Genomic DNA, 17,741 nt, shown 5'->3' on the forward strand with positions numbered 1-17,741 from the left:
TTTCCTCTAACTATTCTTATTTTGCTTATAAATGCATAGCTTTCAATTTAACAGAACAGGAACAGCATAAAATCATTAAAACAAAAGGAAAAGAATCTGTACTTGAATGTTATTCACACTTGAACCTCTGATTAAAACATCTGAAACAGAGGAGCAGTTGCGAAAGTAAGAAAACTAAAAAACAAAACGATGACAATAAAAACTCCAAAAAAAACCCTCACACATATTTCATTCTGTTTATAGTTTCAAAACCATTTATTAAGGGGTAGTGTGTATCATGCCAACCACAACTGCATAAATATATTCCAAATAACTAACTACCATGACCCCAACCTATTTTGAAAAGGCTATTTATAAGATCAATCTGATTCAATTCTTTGAGGTGAGACTCAAAAGAGGTTAGCAACAGTAACAGTAGTGACTTTGCTCACTAAAAACAGGATTAAAGCCATTAATTTATTTCATATACAGTGCTGAATTCCTTGAACACTTCTGATTTTAACTTGAATTTAACTTGGATTTAATGGTGAATTAAATGTTTCCTTTGCACAGCAAAGGAAACCATCACATAATGAAAAGATAAGCTACAGAATGAGAGAAAATATTTGCAAACAATGTACCAACAAGGGGTTAATATCCAAAATATACAAAGAGCTCACACAACTCAATATTGGAAAAACAAACTACCCAGTCAAAAAATGGGCAGAAGACTTAAATAGACATTTCTCCAAAGACGACATTCAGATGGCCAACAGGCACATGAAAAGATACTCAATATCACTAATTTTAGAGAAATGTAAGTCAAAACTATAATGAGGTATCACCTCACACCTGTCAGAATGGCTATCATCAAAAAGTCTACAAATAATAAATGCTGGAGAGATTGTGGAGAAAAGGGAACCCTCTTATATTGTTGGTAGGAATGTAAATTGGTGCAGCCACTGTGTAGAATGGGAGATTCCTTAAAAACTAAATATAAAGTTACCATATGATCCAGCAATCTCACTCCTGGGCATATATATGGAAAAGATGAAAACTCCAATTTGAAAAGATACATGCTCCCCAATGTTCATGACAGAACTATATAGTCAAGATATGGAAACAGCCCAAGTGCCCATCAACAGATGACTGACTTAAGAAGATGTGGTATACATATACAATGGGATATTACTCAGCCATAAAAAGAATGAAATACTGTGATTTGCAGCAAGATGGATGGTCCTAAAGAATAAACTAAATGAAATGTCAGACAGAAAAACAAATATTATGATATCACATGTATGGAATCTAAAAAATAATACAAATGAATCTGTATACAAAACAAACACTCACAGACACAGAAAACAAACTTATGCCTAAATGAACATCTCTTCAAAGAAGACATACAGATGGAGATGGCTAAGAGGCACATGAAAGGCTCTAATTAGCATCACTAATTAGAGAAATGCAAATCAAAACTACAATGAGGTATCACCTCACACTGGTTAGAATGGGCATCATCAGAAAGGCTGCAAACAACAAATGCTGGAGAGGCTGTGGAGAAAAGGGAACCCTCTTGCACTGTTGGTGGGAATGTAAATGGATACAGCCACTATGGAGAACTGTATGGAGGTTCCTTAAAAAACTAAAAATTGAATTACCATATGACCCAGCAATCTCACTACTGGGCATATACGCTGAGAAAACCATAATTCAAAAAGATACATGCACCCCAATGTTCATTGCAGCACTATTTACAATAGCCAAGTCATGGAAGCAATCTACATGCCCATCAACAGATGAATGGATAAAGAAGATGTGGTACATATATACAATGGAATATTACTCAGCCATAAAAAGGAACAAAATTGGGTGATTTGTAGAGATGTGGATGGACCTATAGACTGTCATACAGAGTGAAGTAAGTCAGAAAGAGAAAAACAAATATTGTATATTAACGCATATACGTGGAATCTAGAAAAATGGTACAGGTGAACCGGTTTGCAAGGCAGAAATAGAGACACAGATGTAGAGAACAAACGTATGGACACCAAGGGGGGAAAGTAGGGGGAGGGGCCTGGTGGTGGGATGAACTGGGAGATTGGGATTGACATATATACACTAATGTGTATAAAACAGATAACTAATAAGAACATGCTGTATAAAAAATAAATTAAAAAAAAACGAAAACAAACTTATACTTACCAAAGAGGAAAGGGAGGCGGAGACAAAGTAGGCATATAAGATTAACAGATACAAACTATACATAAAATAGATAAGCAACAAGGACTTACTCTATAGCACAGGGAACTATATTCACTAATATCCTCTAATGGAAAATAATCTGAAAAAATAAATATATATATAACTGAATCACTGTGCTGTATACCTGAAACTAACACAAAATTGTAACTCAACTATACTTCAATTTAAAAAATTATATTTATTTTTATCAGTCATATATTTGAAATTATTTTCAGTATACTTAATATATAGTTTTCATTTCTTTTTGTTTAATTTTTCTCCTTTTCTGCTAATGGACTGCATATCTATTTTTAAGCTTTTAACCATATCTTTTGAATAGTAACTGTGACATTTTCTAATGAATTCTTAGTTATTCAGTACTTCTCTGAACATGACATGGATTTTATTTTAGCATGTTATTTCTAATCTAATTATTACTGTTTAGAGTTTTAGTTTTAGTTTAAACATAATAAAAAGTTATATTTTACAGTCAATACTTAATTTAAATTACATGCTAAATTTAAATTATTTTGTAATTTTTGGGCTCACTATTATATTTTGTTTTCTCTCTGGTTTTTCTTTTTCATGTTTTAATACTTCTTTGAGGTTCTGAGAGTGGTAAGCCCTTGTGGTGTTTGGGTTTCTGGAAATATCTTTTTATTGCTTTCATTACTGAATGATATTTTAGATGGGAATAAAATTTGAGGTTAACAATTACTATTCCTCATCAATTTGAATATATTACTCACTCCTTTGCATTTTGGCATCTAGTGAGCTGATGAGTAATCTATTTGATGTTATTTTTTGTTTTTTTGGTTGGAACTCTGATTTCTCTATCTGGTAGCTTTTAAGATATTTTCACTTTAACCCTGATATTATATAGTTTCATTATAGTGTAATGAGGTGTGAACTTGAATATACTTCTAGTTAAGTTTTTTGGTACTTTGCATGTGCATTTCACCTGAGAACTCTTACCATTTTCCAATTCTGGAAAATCCCTGCAATTAATTTTTCAAATTTTGCTTCTCTGCCATTCTGTCTGTTATATAGTAGAAATCCTTTTACAAGTAGGATAGAATGCCTTAAACTATCCTCTATGTCTGATAATATCTCTTTCATATTTTTAACACTTTACATTTGTGATCAGTTCTGAGTTAATTCCTTAGCACTAACTTCCGGTTAATATGTCTTTTTAAATTGTATCTAATGTAGAGTATATTTAATCTATCAATATTTCATTTAAAGATTATATTTTTCATCTCCAAGACTACTGACTGGTTTTCACATCCACCTACATATAACTGTATTATTTCTGCCTGTTTCTATCCTGTAAGTTCTGGTAATTTTTTTAGTGAAAGTTTTTCTTTCTTACAACTGTTTAAGGAAACTAAAATAAATATTTTAACATTTTTTATCAGATTTTCCCAAAAGTAATAATAAATGAAATGAACAGATGTTGATTAACCTAATGATTTTGCTCATTTTCTTTTCTAGGATTAGATTTTTTCCCTATTTATTTTGGATTTTGGTTTCTAGGTTCATCTTGAGGGGTACTTTATTTTTCTCCCACATACCTCTATAGTGACATTTCCAAATCTACACAGCTATAAAATTTACAATGCCAGTTTGAAGGTTCTATTCTGCAGGTGTTGGAGATATTGCAGTTCTAAGCTATTGATCTGGTGGTTAGTGTGGCTCAATATCTAATATTAAGTCTATGCTTTTATCTTTCAGCTTCCTTAGGCCAATAACTTTATTCAGTCTCCTTTTATTGGAGAGCTGGAGAGTCTAATCTCAGTCCTGGATTTAAGCAATGACCCCTGTTTCAGTCTCCATTTCACATATATCACCACTAATTCCTTTCACTCTGCTGGGGCCACACTGTTCATTGCTTCCCACTTCTGGACTTGGAGCTCAAGACCTGTACTTTCAGGCTTAGTCACAATTTTACTTTGTCCTGCTTCTGATGCAATGAAATACTGATCTTGTATCTGAAGCCAGACTATGTTTGTGGTTTCCTCTTTTTATATTTTTTCTATCATTATATATATATCTGGAGCAGACAGGATGAATCATTAGCTCCCTGGGCCATCTTCACCTGAAGTTCTCAACTGTTTAAAATCAGAATACATTATACAATATAATATATAAAGGGAGGAAAGAAAAATGGGTAGACAAATATCTAGGGGGATATACTAAGTATATCTCTTAGAATGAAAGAAAAATAAAGTTTGTACTGAATGTGTTAGGTCCATTTAATTATAAAAAGAAGTTTTGAGGAAAAAATGTCCTAAAATATTAAAATTAATCTGCATAATGGTTTCATGGGTCTGTTTGCTTATTAAAAATTCATAAAGTTGTATTCTTAAGATTTGTGCAACTTACTGTATGATACTATGTTTCACTATAAAACTTTACCAAAAATAAGATACAGAGGTCAACATGAGGAGGCTCTACACATAAGCCAAAGACTAGGGACACTGCACATGAAAAAGAATAATAAATGCAATTTACAGAAGCACATTAAATATATAAGAAGTTCACATTGATACTTAAAAACAAAGAAGAAATGTTACTGAACACTGTGGGAAACAGTGTATCAACACCATATTCTGAATATCCCTAGTTTAAATTAAAAAAAAAATTATCCTTTATTTTCTATATAAAATTCCATGGTATCTAGATAACCAAATAGACCTAGTTGATTAGGCTTCTTTGAAGAAAATTTCAGCTAATAAATGAAGAAGGAATAACAGATTTAGAAAAATTTGTTTCATCTACAACTAACTTCCATTTTACAAGAAATAGGGACAGAAGAACAAAAATTACATAATAACACAAGGAAGCCAAGACATGAATATCAACTGTAGATCATTCTATAAGAGAAGTAACCTTGATTCTGTAACAAACAGTGGTATGAAATAATAAGAGGAACCCCATCTAGATGTAAAAATACATAAGGTACATAATAACCAAACACAGTGTCTGGACCTTGACTCTCATTTGAACAAACTATTGGAAAAGAGATTTTTTGAGACAGTGGTAAATGTTGTTATGAACTGAGTATTAAAAGATGCCAAGGAATTATTGTTAATTTTTGTATGTGTGATAATATATTGTGCTTATTTAAGAAAAATTTGTTTTTGAGAAATGGAGGAGTAAAACAAAACAATGCCTCGAATTGCTTCAACAAAGACAATCAAAAAGAGAAAAAGAAGGAATATTTCTAAATCTTGAAAACTTTGCATATGGAGATTCATTTTACTATTCTCCCTCCTGTATCTGTTTGAAATTGTTTAATAAGGAAAAATACTATAAACAATTGGAAAAAACTTGAAGATCAGAGAATAAATTTTCTCTAGGGAATTACCTTCTCTGTCTAGAGCTACTGTCCAATACAGTAGCCATGGCCACATGTGCTATTAAGCATTGAGATGTTACTAGTATGAATTGAGATGTGCCATAAATATGGAATATATGATGGATTTCAAGGACGTTATACAATAAAAAGGAAAGTAAAATATATCATTCATAATTTTAAAATAGTTATTATATGTTGAAGCAACAATATTTTATATATGTTAGGTTAAATAAAATAATATTAAAATTATTTGTATCTGTTTCTTTTACTTTTTTTAAAGTAACTACTAGAAAATATAAAATTACATATGTGGCTTGATACAGGTTGAAGAAAGGAGAGTGTGCTAGGGAAAGAAATACAAACAGGTTTCTTAGAAGTTTTTGAAAGCTGGGGAAGGACTAGAACCGTTGATGGAACTTAGTACGTAATCCCAGCACACTGATGTTTTTTCAGTAGTGTCAAGTAAAGTCAGAATGTTTCATAGCAGAAAGACTTTCAAATCAGGAAGTTTGAGCCAGTTTTCAGCCTCTTGCTATATTTGCAGAACATGAGAAGATAGCATTAAATTGGCAAGGCTACTTAAACAGTATAGTCAACTAAGAATTAAAAGTCCTTTAAACTGGTGGAAACATAGAAAGACACTCAAAGCATTTAATGCTACGAGAATATCAAATAGATTTAAAACCTCTGGTTGCTGTAGTTACTTAAGTTCTTAAGAAAAATCATTTTTTGTTGAACTGGTTTTATATGTACTAGCTTGCACATACCAACTCATTTTAGAGCTTGACTTTTAGAAAAAATTATATTAGTAAGCACTCTTATAGTTCCCCCATGATTTAAAAACAAACTCTATTTTATAATGACTATATAAGCATATTCACATTAAGTGCTCAGTTTTAAAATGAAAACTATGAGAAATATATGTCTTAAAATGAACTATTTAAGGATTTTTTTTTTTTTTTTTTGGTAGATTGTCCACTGCTGGACTGATAAGCTACTTACACTCATTTGGGGAGGATGCGTCTAAAGCTCATAACTCCCAATCCTGATGAACCCATTCTCCTCATGAACCCTCACATGTCTAAATGTCTAATTTCTTCATTGTTTTAACTTCTATTTCCTGGTAAGCTTTACAAGGGAGGGAACTGAAATATGAATAGCATAATAACCACTTGGTATATGGGCAGACTCTAGCCTGGCAGGAAGCAGCTGAAATGAACTGGCAAGCATAAGTGGCTATATGACTCTGCCAGGTCCCAAAGGAGCAGCAGCTTTCAGGTATCCTAGGGAATTGTGTATTATTAACAAGACTAAAATGTTTTTAATAAGCCTGATTTGCCAAGGTAAAAGACTTGTTTTTGCCTTTTGTGTTTGGCAGCATCAGCAGTCAAGGAAGGAGCTGGAAGCTACCCAGATTTGCCAGGGCAAAACTTTCACAGCCTTGGGCAAGATCTAGCACGCAAGCTGAACAGGTGCTTGATTTACACATTTTCCAGTACTAAGTTTCACAACTGCTGTTTAACAAATAATAACTCAATAATGGTAGTGAGGAAATTTTAGAGAGCCATGTTCAGGATCTAAAAAAATCAATATACATACATGTTCTCTTAAGCTGGTCTAGGGGGTTGAAATATTGATTGGTGTGGGAACTATAGCCTTGCTTGAACGTTTCACTGGTTTAATTCAGTCTAGGGTGGTAGAGATTGAAAAATATTCAAAATAAATTAAATTCTGCAGTGACAGTAAAATTCAAATCCAAAATTCTCCTATCAAAATAATCCTTTTGCTGAAAAATTTGATTAAGAGGAACCTAAATGAATTATTTAACTTGCTGACTTTGCCAAATGTAAACAGTGAGGTGCTTACAAAAACTTTTTATCTGATAAATATATCTGGAACTGCAGGTAAGAAATTAGGAAATGTGCTTCTATAGCTCACATGAATGAGGGCCCAAAGAGAGGAAAAATTCTGTTGAATTACCTCAAATCCCATATGTAGGGATGTTTTTTTTTTAACTTAAAGTTGTAAGATATAATTGTATCAAACTTATAATGTTCCTGAATATATTGACCAATGAATATTTTGGTTTTTAACAGTATAGTAGCTTTCATGAATGTCAAATGACAAATGAAAGAATTCTGCTTTACTGGATAAGAGCAGAGAACTTTTATTAAAATACACTTGTTTCTAATTAAGAAATAAATATTGCTTAATGAAACCTAATCCAAATCAAGTTAAAAAATAATAAAAGACACACACATAGGTTTTCAGAGACCCCCATAATAAACATGTCAAGGAAGTTATTATTTATATCCATTGATAAAAGAGACAACAAAGGCTCAGACTGCTTCATTAATTGTTTTTAGAAGTCACATGGCTCTGTTTTGAAGAACTAAGATTAGAATCTTGTTTTATTAACGGCCAGCCTTTTTTCCCCATCTATAAAACATAACATATATGCTTGGGGTTTTCTGATTGTAGATAATTTTATTTCTATTTTGTAAGAACAGAAGCAAAATATTCTGGAAATATGAACACAACTTGACACAAAATAAAACTCATTTCCCTTGTTTTTTATATCAATATACCTAAATAATGATACTACCATATTATGTGTGTGCTTCACAGCTGCTAAGAGACCACACAATCAGATAAACTGCATAATTCCTGGATTATACATCATGTGTTCCCTCCCTCTCCTTAACAGCTAGGCAACAGTTTATGTGCATCAATAATAGCTTAGGTAGCTCTTATGGGCTAGAGGCTAAGGTTAAAATAAAATGCAAATGATGAAAGAGAACCTACTAATTTCTTCAGCTTCAATGGAGAATTTTATAGCCATCTATAGAGCTAAAAGAGAAAGAAAGACCTAGATAATTGTTAATGATCAAATTTCTGGCACACTATACCATTACAGCTGATGTTAATAATGCCTATTATAGTGCCTCTCCTATTGCTGGCCTTCAACTCAACAATTCAACAAGGTTTTAATGGAGCACTTATTATGTACGAGATATTGTTTGAAGTATTTGAGATACAACAAAACTGGAAAAAAAGTGACTACTCTCATGGGACTTACATTCCAGTAGACTAAGACGGACAACAAACAACAAATATAATAAATAAATTACATAGTATGTTAGAAAGCAGTAGTGATATGAAAAGGAAATTGTTGGCCTGAGAACTAGAATTATATAAATAGAACTTCTGAAAAGTCAGTTGCCTAAGGTTAACTAAGTTAAAGAATTATAGTTTTACATTTATTTTAATTATATGTAATATACTGAACTAGATACTGGGGATCTGAAGATGGATAAGACAGTCTTTATCTTCAATGTCAGTACAGTATCATAAGACAGACCAACACAGATGTATAGAGATAATTGTACCACACATGCAGCATCTTATATTAGCAGTGGAAAAAAGTTAAGAGGGCAATTCTATGTGAGAGAATGGGAAAGAATGGTAGAGAATGTCAATGACATGGAAGAAGGTTGGAGTTGTTGGGGGAAGGATTTCATTAGTTTTGTTATTAATATTTGAATGGTTATCTATATTATCTATTATTGCAAGAGTAATGCATTTTTAGCAGAAAAGCTAGCTAGGAAAATTTATACTGCAAAAGATGGCTTAATTTTTTTTTAACATAGTTGGCTTGATTTTAACAGTGAACTCAAATACTCACAAATTGTAAACTCCCTAAGGACAAGATTTAGTCTAAATTTTTCACACATTTTATACATATTTTATTGTATAGCAAATATTAATTGACTTGAATGTTAGAACAGGTAACCTAACAGAACTTTAAGATTTATATCATTTTTTTTACCGAAGTTATATTTTAAAATGTTATGTTATATTCCTAAGATTCTTATTTTTGCATGAGAACATGTTGTATCTTGTACAGGTTGTTTCATGTTAAATCTTAACTTACTTTGATTTTTCACACAGGTAATATAATCTATCTCTGCTGATCTTACACTATAGAGATAGGTGACTTTGAGATTGGAGCAAAATCTCTTTATCACAGTTGGTAATTACATAATTTTTGACTCAGATAAACATCTAAAATTATTCTAATACCTTAATTTGCAGCTTTGCTTCTTGCAGTCGACCTTTCCATGAGGCCACAAATTTAAGGCTATCCACAGAGCAGACCACAGCCCTGTAAAAATAAAGCATCAAATGTCAGAAAGATAATTTTCAGGAATTAAAATATGAATAGCTATAGAAGATATACACATTCCTATTTATTTAAAATTGAAATATTTATAATGTACAAGTAATCAGATATCTTAGGCTATGCACAATACCTCAGATTTCACACTAAGTTTTTAAACTTAACTTGTTATGTCTCCTCTTCAAGTTTGTGTAGGTATCTTGAGGATAGGGTCTTTTATTTTTACATCCTTCGTTTTGACTATCATCCTCAAATGCAGGCACATAATGGGGGTTCAATAAATGTTTACTAGCTGAACTGAAATATGATATTTATAATATGCTCCTGAGGTACTACCAATTGAATATCCCCCAAAACACTAAAAAGAAACTAAATTTTTTTCAGTATGTTTTTGGAAGTGTCTCTTTCATTGTATTCTAACTTCTTAAAAATTATAGACTATATATATTATATTCCAAATTTGTTTTTAGAAAGAGTTTGATCTTAAACATCAAATACTGTTTCCCACCAAGAAGCCTAGTCAGCATTGTCCAACAGAATTTTCTACAGAGATAAATATATTTTCATTCAGTCCAAAATGGCAGCCACTACCCAAATGGCTATTGAGAACTTTAAATGTGGCTAGTGTATTGAGAAATTACATTTTTAATTTTATTTAACTTGTTTGGGGGGGTGCTATTAAAGAATTTTAATAGCAGGTGGTGTTAGCAGTTCTTTTCTTCCTGATACAGACCAGGGTTTTTCCATCTGACTTTATAGTAGGACCACTTGGATTTGGGTGGAGAGAGCAGGATGGGAAGAGGGGAGAAGGTTCAAGGGGGAAATACACTTCTACATAAATCACATGTGAAGGGAGTTTTGAAGTCATTATTGTTATTGCTTCAGGATGACGGGGTTGTTTGTTTCTTTTGATATTAAGTTGTATGAGCTGTTTGTATATTTTGGTTATTAACTCCTTGTCAGCTGCATTATTTGCCAATATTTTCTCCCATTCCTTAGGTTGTATTTTAATTTTGTTGATGGTTTCCTTTGTTGTGCAAAAGCTTTTGTTTTCTTAGGTCCAATTTGTTTATTTTTACTTTTATTTCTTTTGCCTTAGGAGACAGATCCAAAAACTATTGCTACGATTTATGTCAAAGAGTGTTCTGCCTATGTTCTCTTCTAGGAGTTTTATGGTTTCATGTCTAACATTTAGAAGTTTAATCCATTTTGGGTTTATTTTGAATATGGTGTGAGGTAATGTTCTAATCTCATTGTTTTACATGTAGATGCCCAGATTTCCCAGTGCCACTTATTGAACAGACTGTCTTTTCTCCATTGTATATTCTTGCCTCCTTTGTTGTGTATTAACTGATCACAGGTGCGGGGGTTTATTTCTGGGCTCTCTAATCTGTTCCATTGATCTATGTGTCTGTTTTTGTGCCAGTACCATGCTGTTTTGATTACTGTAGGTTTGCAGAATAGTCTAAAGTCTAGAAGGATGATATCTCCAGCTTTGTTCTTTTTTAATCAAGATTGCCTTGGGAGGGACTTCCCTGGCAGTCCAGTGGTTAAGACTCTGTGCTTCCACTGCAGGGGGCATGGGTTCAATCTCTATTCAGGGAAGTAAGATCCATATCGAGCGGTATGGCAAAAAAAAAAAAAAAAAAAAAAAAAAGATTTCTTTGGCAATTTGGAGTCTTTTGTGGTTCCATTTCAATTTTTAGGATCATTTGTTCTAGTTCCATGAAAAGTGTCATGAGTATTTTGATAGGGACTGCATTAAATTTGTAGATTTCTTTTGGTAGTATAGTCATTTTAACAAAATCCTAAGAGCAACAGGTATCTTTCCATTGTTTGGAATTTTCTTCAGTTTCCTTCATCAATGTTTTATACTTTTCAGAGCATAGGTCTTTCACTTCCTTGGTTAACTTTATTCCTAGGTATTCTTTTTGATGTGACTTTAAACATGATTTTTTTTTTACTTCTCTTTTTGATAGCTCATTATTATTATATAGAAACATAATATATTTCTGTATATTAATCTTGTATCCTGCAACTTTGCTGAATTCATTTATTAGTTCTAATATTTTTTGGGTGAAGACTTGAGGATTTTCTATATATACAGTATCATGTCATCTGCAAATAGTGAAAGTTTTAACTCTTCCCTTCTAATATGAATGCCTTTTATTTCTTTCTTGTCCGATTACTGTGGCTAGGACTTCAAATAATATGTTAAATAGAAGTAGTGAGAGTGGGCATCCTTGTCTTGTTCCTGAATTTAGAAGGTGGCTTTCATTTTTTCACCACTGAGTATGATGCTGCCTATAGGTCTGTCATAAATGACCTTTACTATGTTGAGGTATGTTCCCTCTATATGCACTTTGATGAGAGTTTTTATCACGAATGGATGTTGAATTTTGTCAAATGCTTTTTCTGCATCTATTGAGATGATAATGTGATTTGTGCCTTTTCTTGTGGTAATGTGATGTATCACATTAATTGATTTGCAAATGTTGAGCCATCCTTGAGACTCTGTAATAAATCCCATTTTATCATGGTGTATGAGTCTTTTTATATATTGTCAGATTTGGTTTGCTAATATTTTGTTAAGGATTTTTACATCCTATATTCATCAGTTGGCCTGTAATTTTCTTTCTTGTAGTAGTCTTTGGCTGCTTTTGGTTATCAGAGAAATGGTGGCCTTGTAGAATGAATTTGGGAATGTTTTATCCTCTTGAATTTGGGGAATAGTTTTAGAGGACAGGTATTAGTTCTTCTTATATGTTTGGTAGAATTCCCTTGTGAAGCCACCTAGTCCTGGACTTTTGCTGGCTGGGAGTATTTTTATTACAAATTTAATTTCACTACTAGTGACTGGTTTATTGAAATTATCTATTTCTTCTTAAGTCAGTCTTGGCATGCTGTATACTTCTAGAAATTCATCCATTTCTTCTAGGTTGTCCAATTTGTTGGCATATAACTGTTGGTAGTATTCTCCTGTGGATTTTTTTTTTAAATCTCTGTGGTATTGGTTGTTATTTCTCCTCTTTCATTTCTTATTTTATTTGGGTCTTCTCTTTTGTTCTTGGTGAGCATGGCTAAAGGATTATCAATTTTGTTTAGCTTTTTAGAAACCCAGCTCTTGGTTTCATTAATCATTTCTATTGTTTTTTTCTTATGTCTATTTTACTTATTTCCCCTCTGATCTCTATTATTTCCTTTCCTCTGCTGACTTTGGGCTTTGCTAATTCTTCTTTTTCTAATTCTTTTAGGTGGTATGTTAGGTTGTTTATTTGAGATTTTTCTTGTTTCTTGAGGAAGACCTGTATCAGTATCAACTCTTAGAACTGCTTTTGCTGCATCCCATAGATTTTTTTTTTTTTTTTTTTTTTTGTGGTACACGGGCCTCTCACTGTTGTGGCCTCTCCTGTTGCGGAGCACAGGCTCCTGATGCGCAGGCTCAGAGGCCATGGCTCACGGGCCCAGCCGCTCCGCGGCATGCGGGATCCTCCCGGACCCGGGCACGAACCCGTGTCTCCTGCACTGGCAGGCGGATTCTCAACCACTGTGCCACCAGGGAAGCCCTCCCATAGATTTTTGAGTGTTTTGTTTCCATTTTCATTTGTCTCAAGGTATTTTCTGATTTCCTCTTTGATTTCCTCATTGACCCATTGGTTTTTTTAGTAGCATGTTGTTTAGTGTCTCTATGTTTGTTCTTTTCCCATTTTTCTTTCTGAAGTTGATTTATAGCTTCGTACCATTGTGGTCAGAGAAAAGATGCCTGATATAATTTCTATCCTCTTAAATTACTGATGCTTGTTTTGTGATCTAGTATGTGAGCTCTCATGAAGAATATCCCATATGCTCTTGAAAAGAATGTGTATTCTCCTGTTTTTTGGATATAATGTCCTGTAGGTATCAATTATGTGCAAATGTCCCATTGTGTCATTTAAGACCTCTGTTGTCTTTCTGATTTTCTGTCTGATCTGTCCATTGATGTTAGTTGGGTATTAAAGTCCCCTACTATTATTGTATTATTGCCAAGTTATCTCATCATATCTGTTAGTATTTGCTTCATATATTTAGGTGCTCCTGTATTGGGTGCATATATGTTAACGAGTGTAATATCCTCTTCTTGTATTCATCCTTTTATCATTATATAATGCCCTTCTTTGTCTTTTGTTATAGTCTTTGTTTTAACGTCTATTTTGTCTGACATCAGTTGTGCTACTCCCACTTTCTTGTTGCTTCTGTTTGCATGAAATATCTTTTTTGCACCTGTTCTCTTTCAGTCTGTGTGTATCTTTAGCCCTAAAGTGAGTCTCTTATAGGCAGCATATTGAAGGGTCTTGTTTTTGTATCCAATAAGCCACTTAATTAGAGCATTAGTCCATTGACATTTAAAGTAATTATTAATAGGTATGTACGTATTGCCATTTTATTACTTGTTTTCTGGTTGCTTTTGTAGCTTTTTCTGTTCACTTCTGTTTCTTCTCTAGTGCTTTGACAATTTTCTTTAGTACTATGCTTATGTTCCTTTCTTTTTAATTTTTATGTATTGTAGGTTTTTGATTTGTGGTTATCCTAGGTTCATGTGTATTGACCCATAATTATATCTATCTGATTTAAACTGATAGTCATTTAAGTTCAAACCATTTTAAAAGATCTACATTTTGGTAGTGTGTATATGTCCCTGCCACTCTCTCACATCGTCACAGCTTACCCTTCCCCCTCCCCATATCCCACACACTACCAAATGTAAATTAGATAGCTAGTGGGAAGCTGCAGCATAGCACAGGGAGTTCACCTCTGTGCTTTGTGACCACCTAGAGGGGTGGGATAGGGAGGGTGGGAGGGAGGGTGACACAAGAGGGAAGAGTTATGGGAACATATGTATATGTATAACTGATTCACTTTGTTGTAAAGGAGAAACTAACACACTGTAAAACAGTTATACTCAAATAAAGATGTTAAAAAAATAAAATAAAAATCAAACTGTTTAGGATGAAAAAAAAAAATTATCTTCTTAATAACAAGAAAAAAAAATCTACATTTTTACTACCCTCCCCGACATTTTTGTTTTTTGTGTCATATTTTACATCTTCATGTTTATCCCTTAGCTGCTTGTTGTAGTTATAGTTGCTTTTACACTTTTTGTCTTTTAATCTATGTACTGACTTATTTAAGAGATCTTCAACATCTACTATATATTTATCTATCCTACTGGGATTTTCCCTTTCCTATAGATTCTTACTTATTTTCCATTTAGAGATCCTTCAACAGTTCTTTTAAGGTAGGTTTAGTATTGATGAATTCTTTTAGTTTTTGCTTGTCTGAGAAATTCTTTATCTCTCTTTTTCTATTCTAAATGATAATCTTATTGGGTAGAGTATCATAGCTTGCAGGTGTTTCCTTTTCAGGATTTTAAATATATCCTTTCTGGCCTGCAATGTTTCTGCAGAAAAATCAGTTGATAGCCTTACGGGGATTCCCTTGTGTACGACTCTCTATTTTTCTCTTGCTGCCTTTAGAATTCTCTATTTTTAACTTCTGCCATTTTAATTATGATATATCTTGGTGTGGGTCTGTTTGGGTTCATCTTGTTTGAGACCCTCTGTACTTCCTGTACCTAGATATCTATTTCCTTCTTCAGGTTTCTGAAGTTTTCAGATACAATTTCATCAAATACATTTTCGCTCTCCTTCTCTCTCTCTTCTTCTGGAACCACTAAAATGTGAAAGTTGGGACACTTAATGTTATCAGACATGTTTCTTAGATTGCTTTAAAAAATTTTTTTTTTCCCCTGGTGCTCTGATCGATTTCCATTATTCTATCTTCCAGATCACTTATGCATTCTTTATATCACTTAGTCTGCTGTTCATTCCTTCTAATGTGTTATTTCAGTTATTAAATTATTTAGTTTTGACTGGGTCTTTATATTTTCTAGTTCCTTGAGAACATGTTCATTTTTTAGATCAATTCTTTTTCCTAATTCAATTAACATTTTCAATACCAATGCTTCTAACTCTTTATCTGGTAAATTGTGTATTTCTCTTTCATTATTTATTTTTTCTCTTGCTCTTTCAATTGAGAGTAGTACCTCTGCCTTTTCATTTTTTTACACTTAACTTTCTCTGCCTCTATGAATTTAGGTGAAACAGTTACCTATTGCATCTTAAAAGAGTGTTCTTATGTTTGAGTGTCTCTATGCTGACTACATATGTTCAATGCCTTTGGTGGGAGAGCTGGATTTGATGTAGATGCCAGTCATGTCTTTCCTCAGAGTGTGCTGGCAGCTATCACCTTGGCAAGTGGTGGGACTGGAGAAAGAGCTGGCCTGGCATGTGAGGCAAGTCTTCTTCTCTGGTTAGTAGCCATCACTGCCCTCCCAGAGATAGGGTCTGATCCCATGTTGCTGCAGAAGAACTGTGTGTCAGGCTCGAACTGGCTCCATTCCCTTTAAGTGTGTGTTTTCCCCACTCCCCACACCAGGAATTTTGTCCCAGGAGGGGAGTGCTGAATCAAGTGAGGTTCATGTGCATACAGCAGTCCAATGTGCTGTCTGTGCAGGCATCTGTGGTTCTGCTCAGACACAGACATGGTTGACTCTTTTCCCTGGTTGCAGCCACGCCAGATCAAGGGCTGTGCTGTGGCATGGACTAAGTGGGGCCCAACCGTTTGCTTAGCTTGGGCCGAGGCACATGATGAGGTGGTTGGAGGAAAACAGGCAGCCACTAGAGCAGACCTCTCTTCCCTGCCTTGGGGGCAAGACCTCTTTGTCCCTCACAACTGATCACTATCTCCGGTTTCTCTGTGTATATTGGGGCAAGGTGGTGGGTTGAGCTGTGGTGTACAGCGGCTGCCCTCTGGGCTGCTTCTAGGGCACCACTTGAGTAAGTGCCAACAATGGCCACCACAGCCCTCCCAAGGTCCACCCTGGGACCAAGTCACCTCTGCATCCCAAAGTCAAGTCTTTTCCCTGGTCCTGGCCACCCCAGATCCAGTGCCATACTGTGGCATGGACTAAGAGGGGCCAGAGCTTTTGCTTAGCTCAGGCTGGGGTGTACGATGAGGCAGTCACGGGAAACTCAGCAGTCACTAGAGCAGACGTCTCTCCACCCTGCCCCAGCGGCTAGCCAGTGCACACACACTCCTCTTGAATGAAGCCCAGGATTTTCCCATCCCTTCTATTTGTCACAGTGTTCGTCCAACCAGTGAGAGGGCTTATCTCCTCCATGTAGGACCCCAGGACTGGGATGCCTAGTATGTGGCTTGACTCACTCACTCCCCAGGGCTAGGGTCTGCCCGTACATCACCCGTTTCCTCTGAGTCCCCTGTCTGGGGCACAGGTCCTGATTTGATTGCTTTTCTTCCCTTCCTACCTGATTACATGCGTATTTTTCTTACAGCCTTGGTTTTAAAGGAGTACTTCTACCAGTTACAGTTAGTTTTCAGTGAGAAATGCTCCTCCTGTAGATGTATTTTGGATGTGTTCAGGGGAGAAGATGAGGGTCACATCCACATCCTCTTATGCAATCATCTAGTCTCCTTAATCCATTTCAACTTTAAATCATTTAATTTTTTTATTTTACATCTTTATTGGAGTACAATTGTGTTACAATGTTGTGTTAGTTGCTGCTGTATAACAAAGTGAATCAGCTATATGTATACATATATCCCCATATCCCCTACCTCTTGCATCTCCCTCCCACCCTCCCTATCCCACCCCTCTAGGTGGTCACAAAGCACAGAGCTGATCTCCCTGTGCAATGCGGCTGCTTCCCACTAGCTATCTATTTTAAATTTGGTAGTGTATATATGTCCATGCCACTCCTTCACTTCATTCCAGCTTACCCTTCCCCATCCCTGTGTCCTCAAGTCCATTCTCTACATCTCTGACTTTTAGTCCTGCCCCTAGGTTCTTCAGAACTATTTTTTTTTAGATTCCATATATATGCATTAGCATATGGTATTTGTTTTCCTCTTTCTGACTTA

General features: G+C 34.5%; 1 protein-coding gene across 2 annotated transcripts in view; it reads right to left on the reverse strand.

The window, feature by feature from the left end:
- Positions 1–17,741, reverse strand: part of DYNC2H1 (dynein cytoplasmic 2 heavy chain 1) — a 380,690-nt gene that overhangs the window by 13,818 nt on the left and 349,131 nt on the right. For both annotated transcript variants that reach the window (XM_059068297.2, XM_067038564.1), the window contains one exon: positions 9,668–9,749. In XM_059068297.2, the coding sequence (XP_058924280.1) occupies positions 9,668–9,749 (82 nt within the window). The remainder of the gene's footprint in view (positions 1–9,667; positions 9,750–17,741) is intronic.

Source organism: Kogia breviceps, chromosome 7, assembly GCF_026419965.1.
Source record: "Kogia breviceps isolate mKogBre1 chromosome 7, mKogBre1 haplotype 1, whole genome shotgun sequence".
NCBI lineage: Eukaryota > Metazoa > Chordata > Mammalia > Artiodactyla > Physeteridae > Kogia > Kogia breviceps.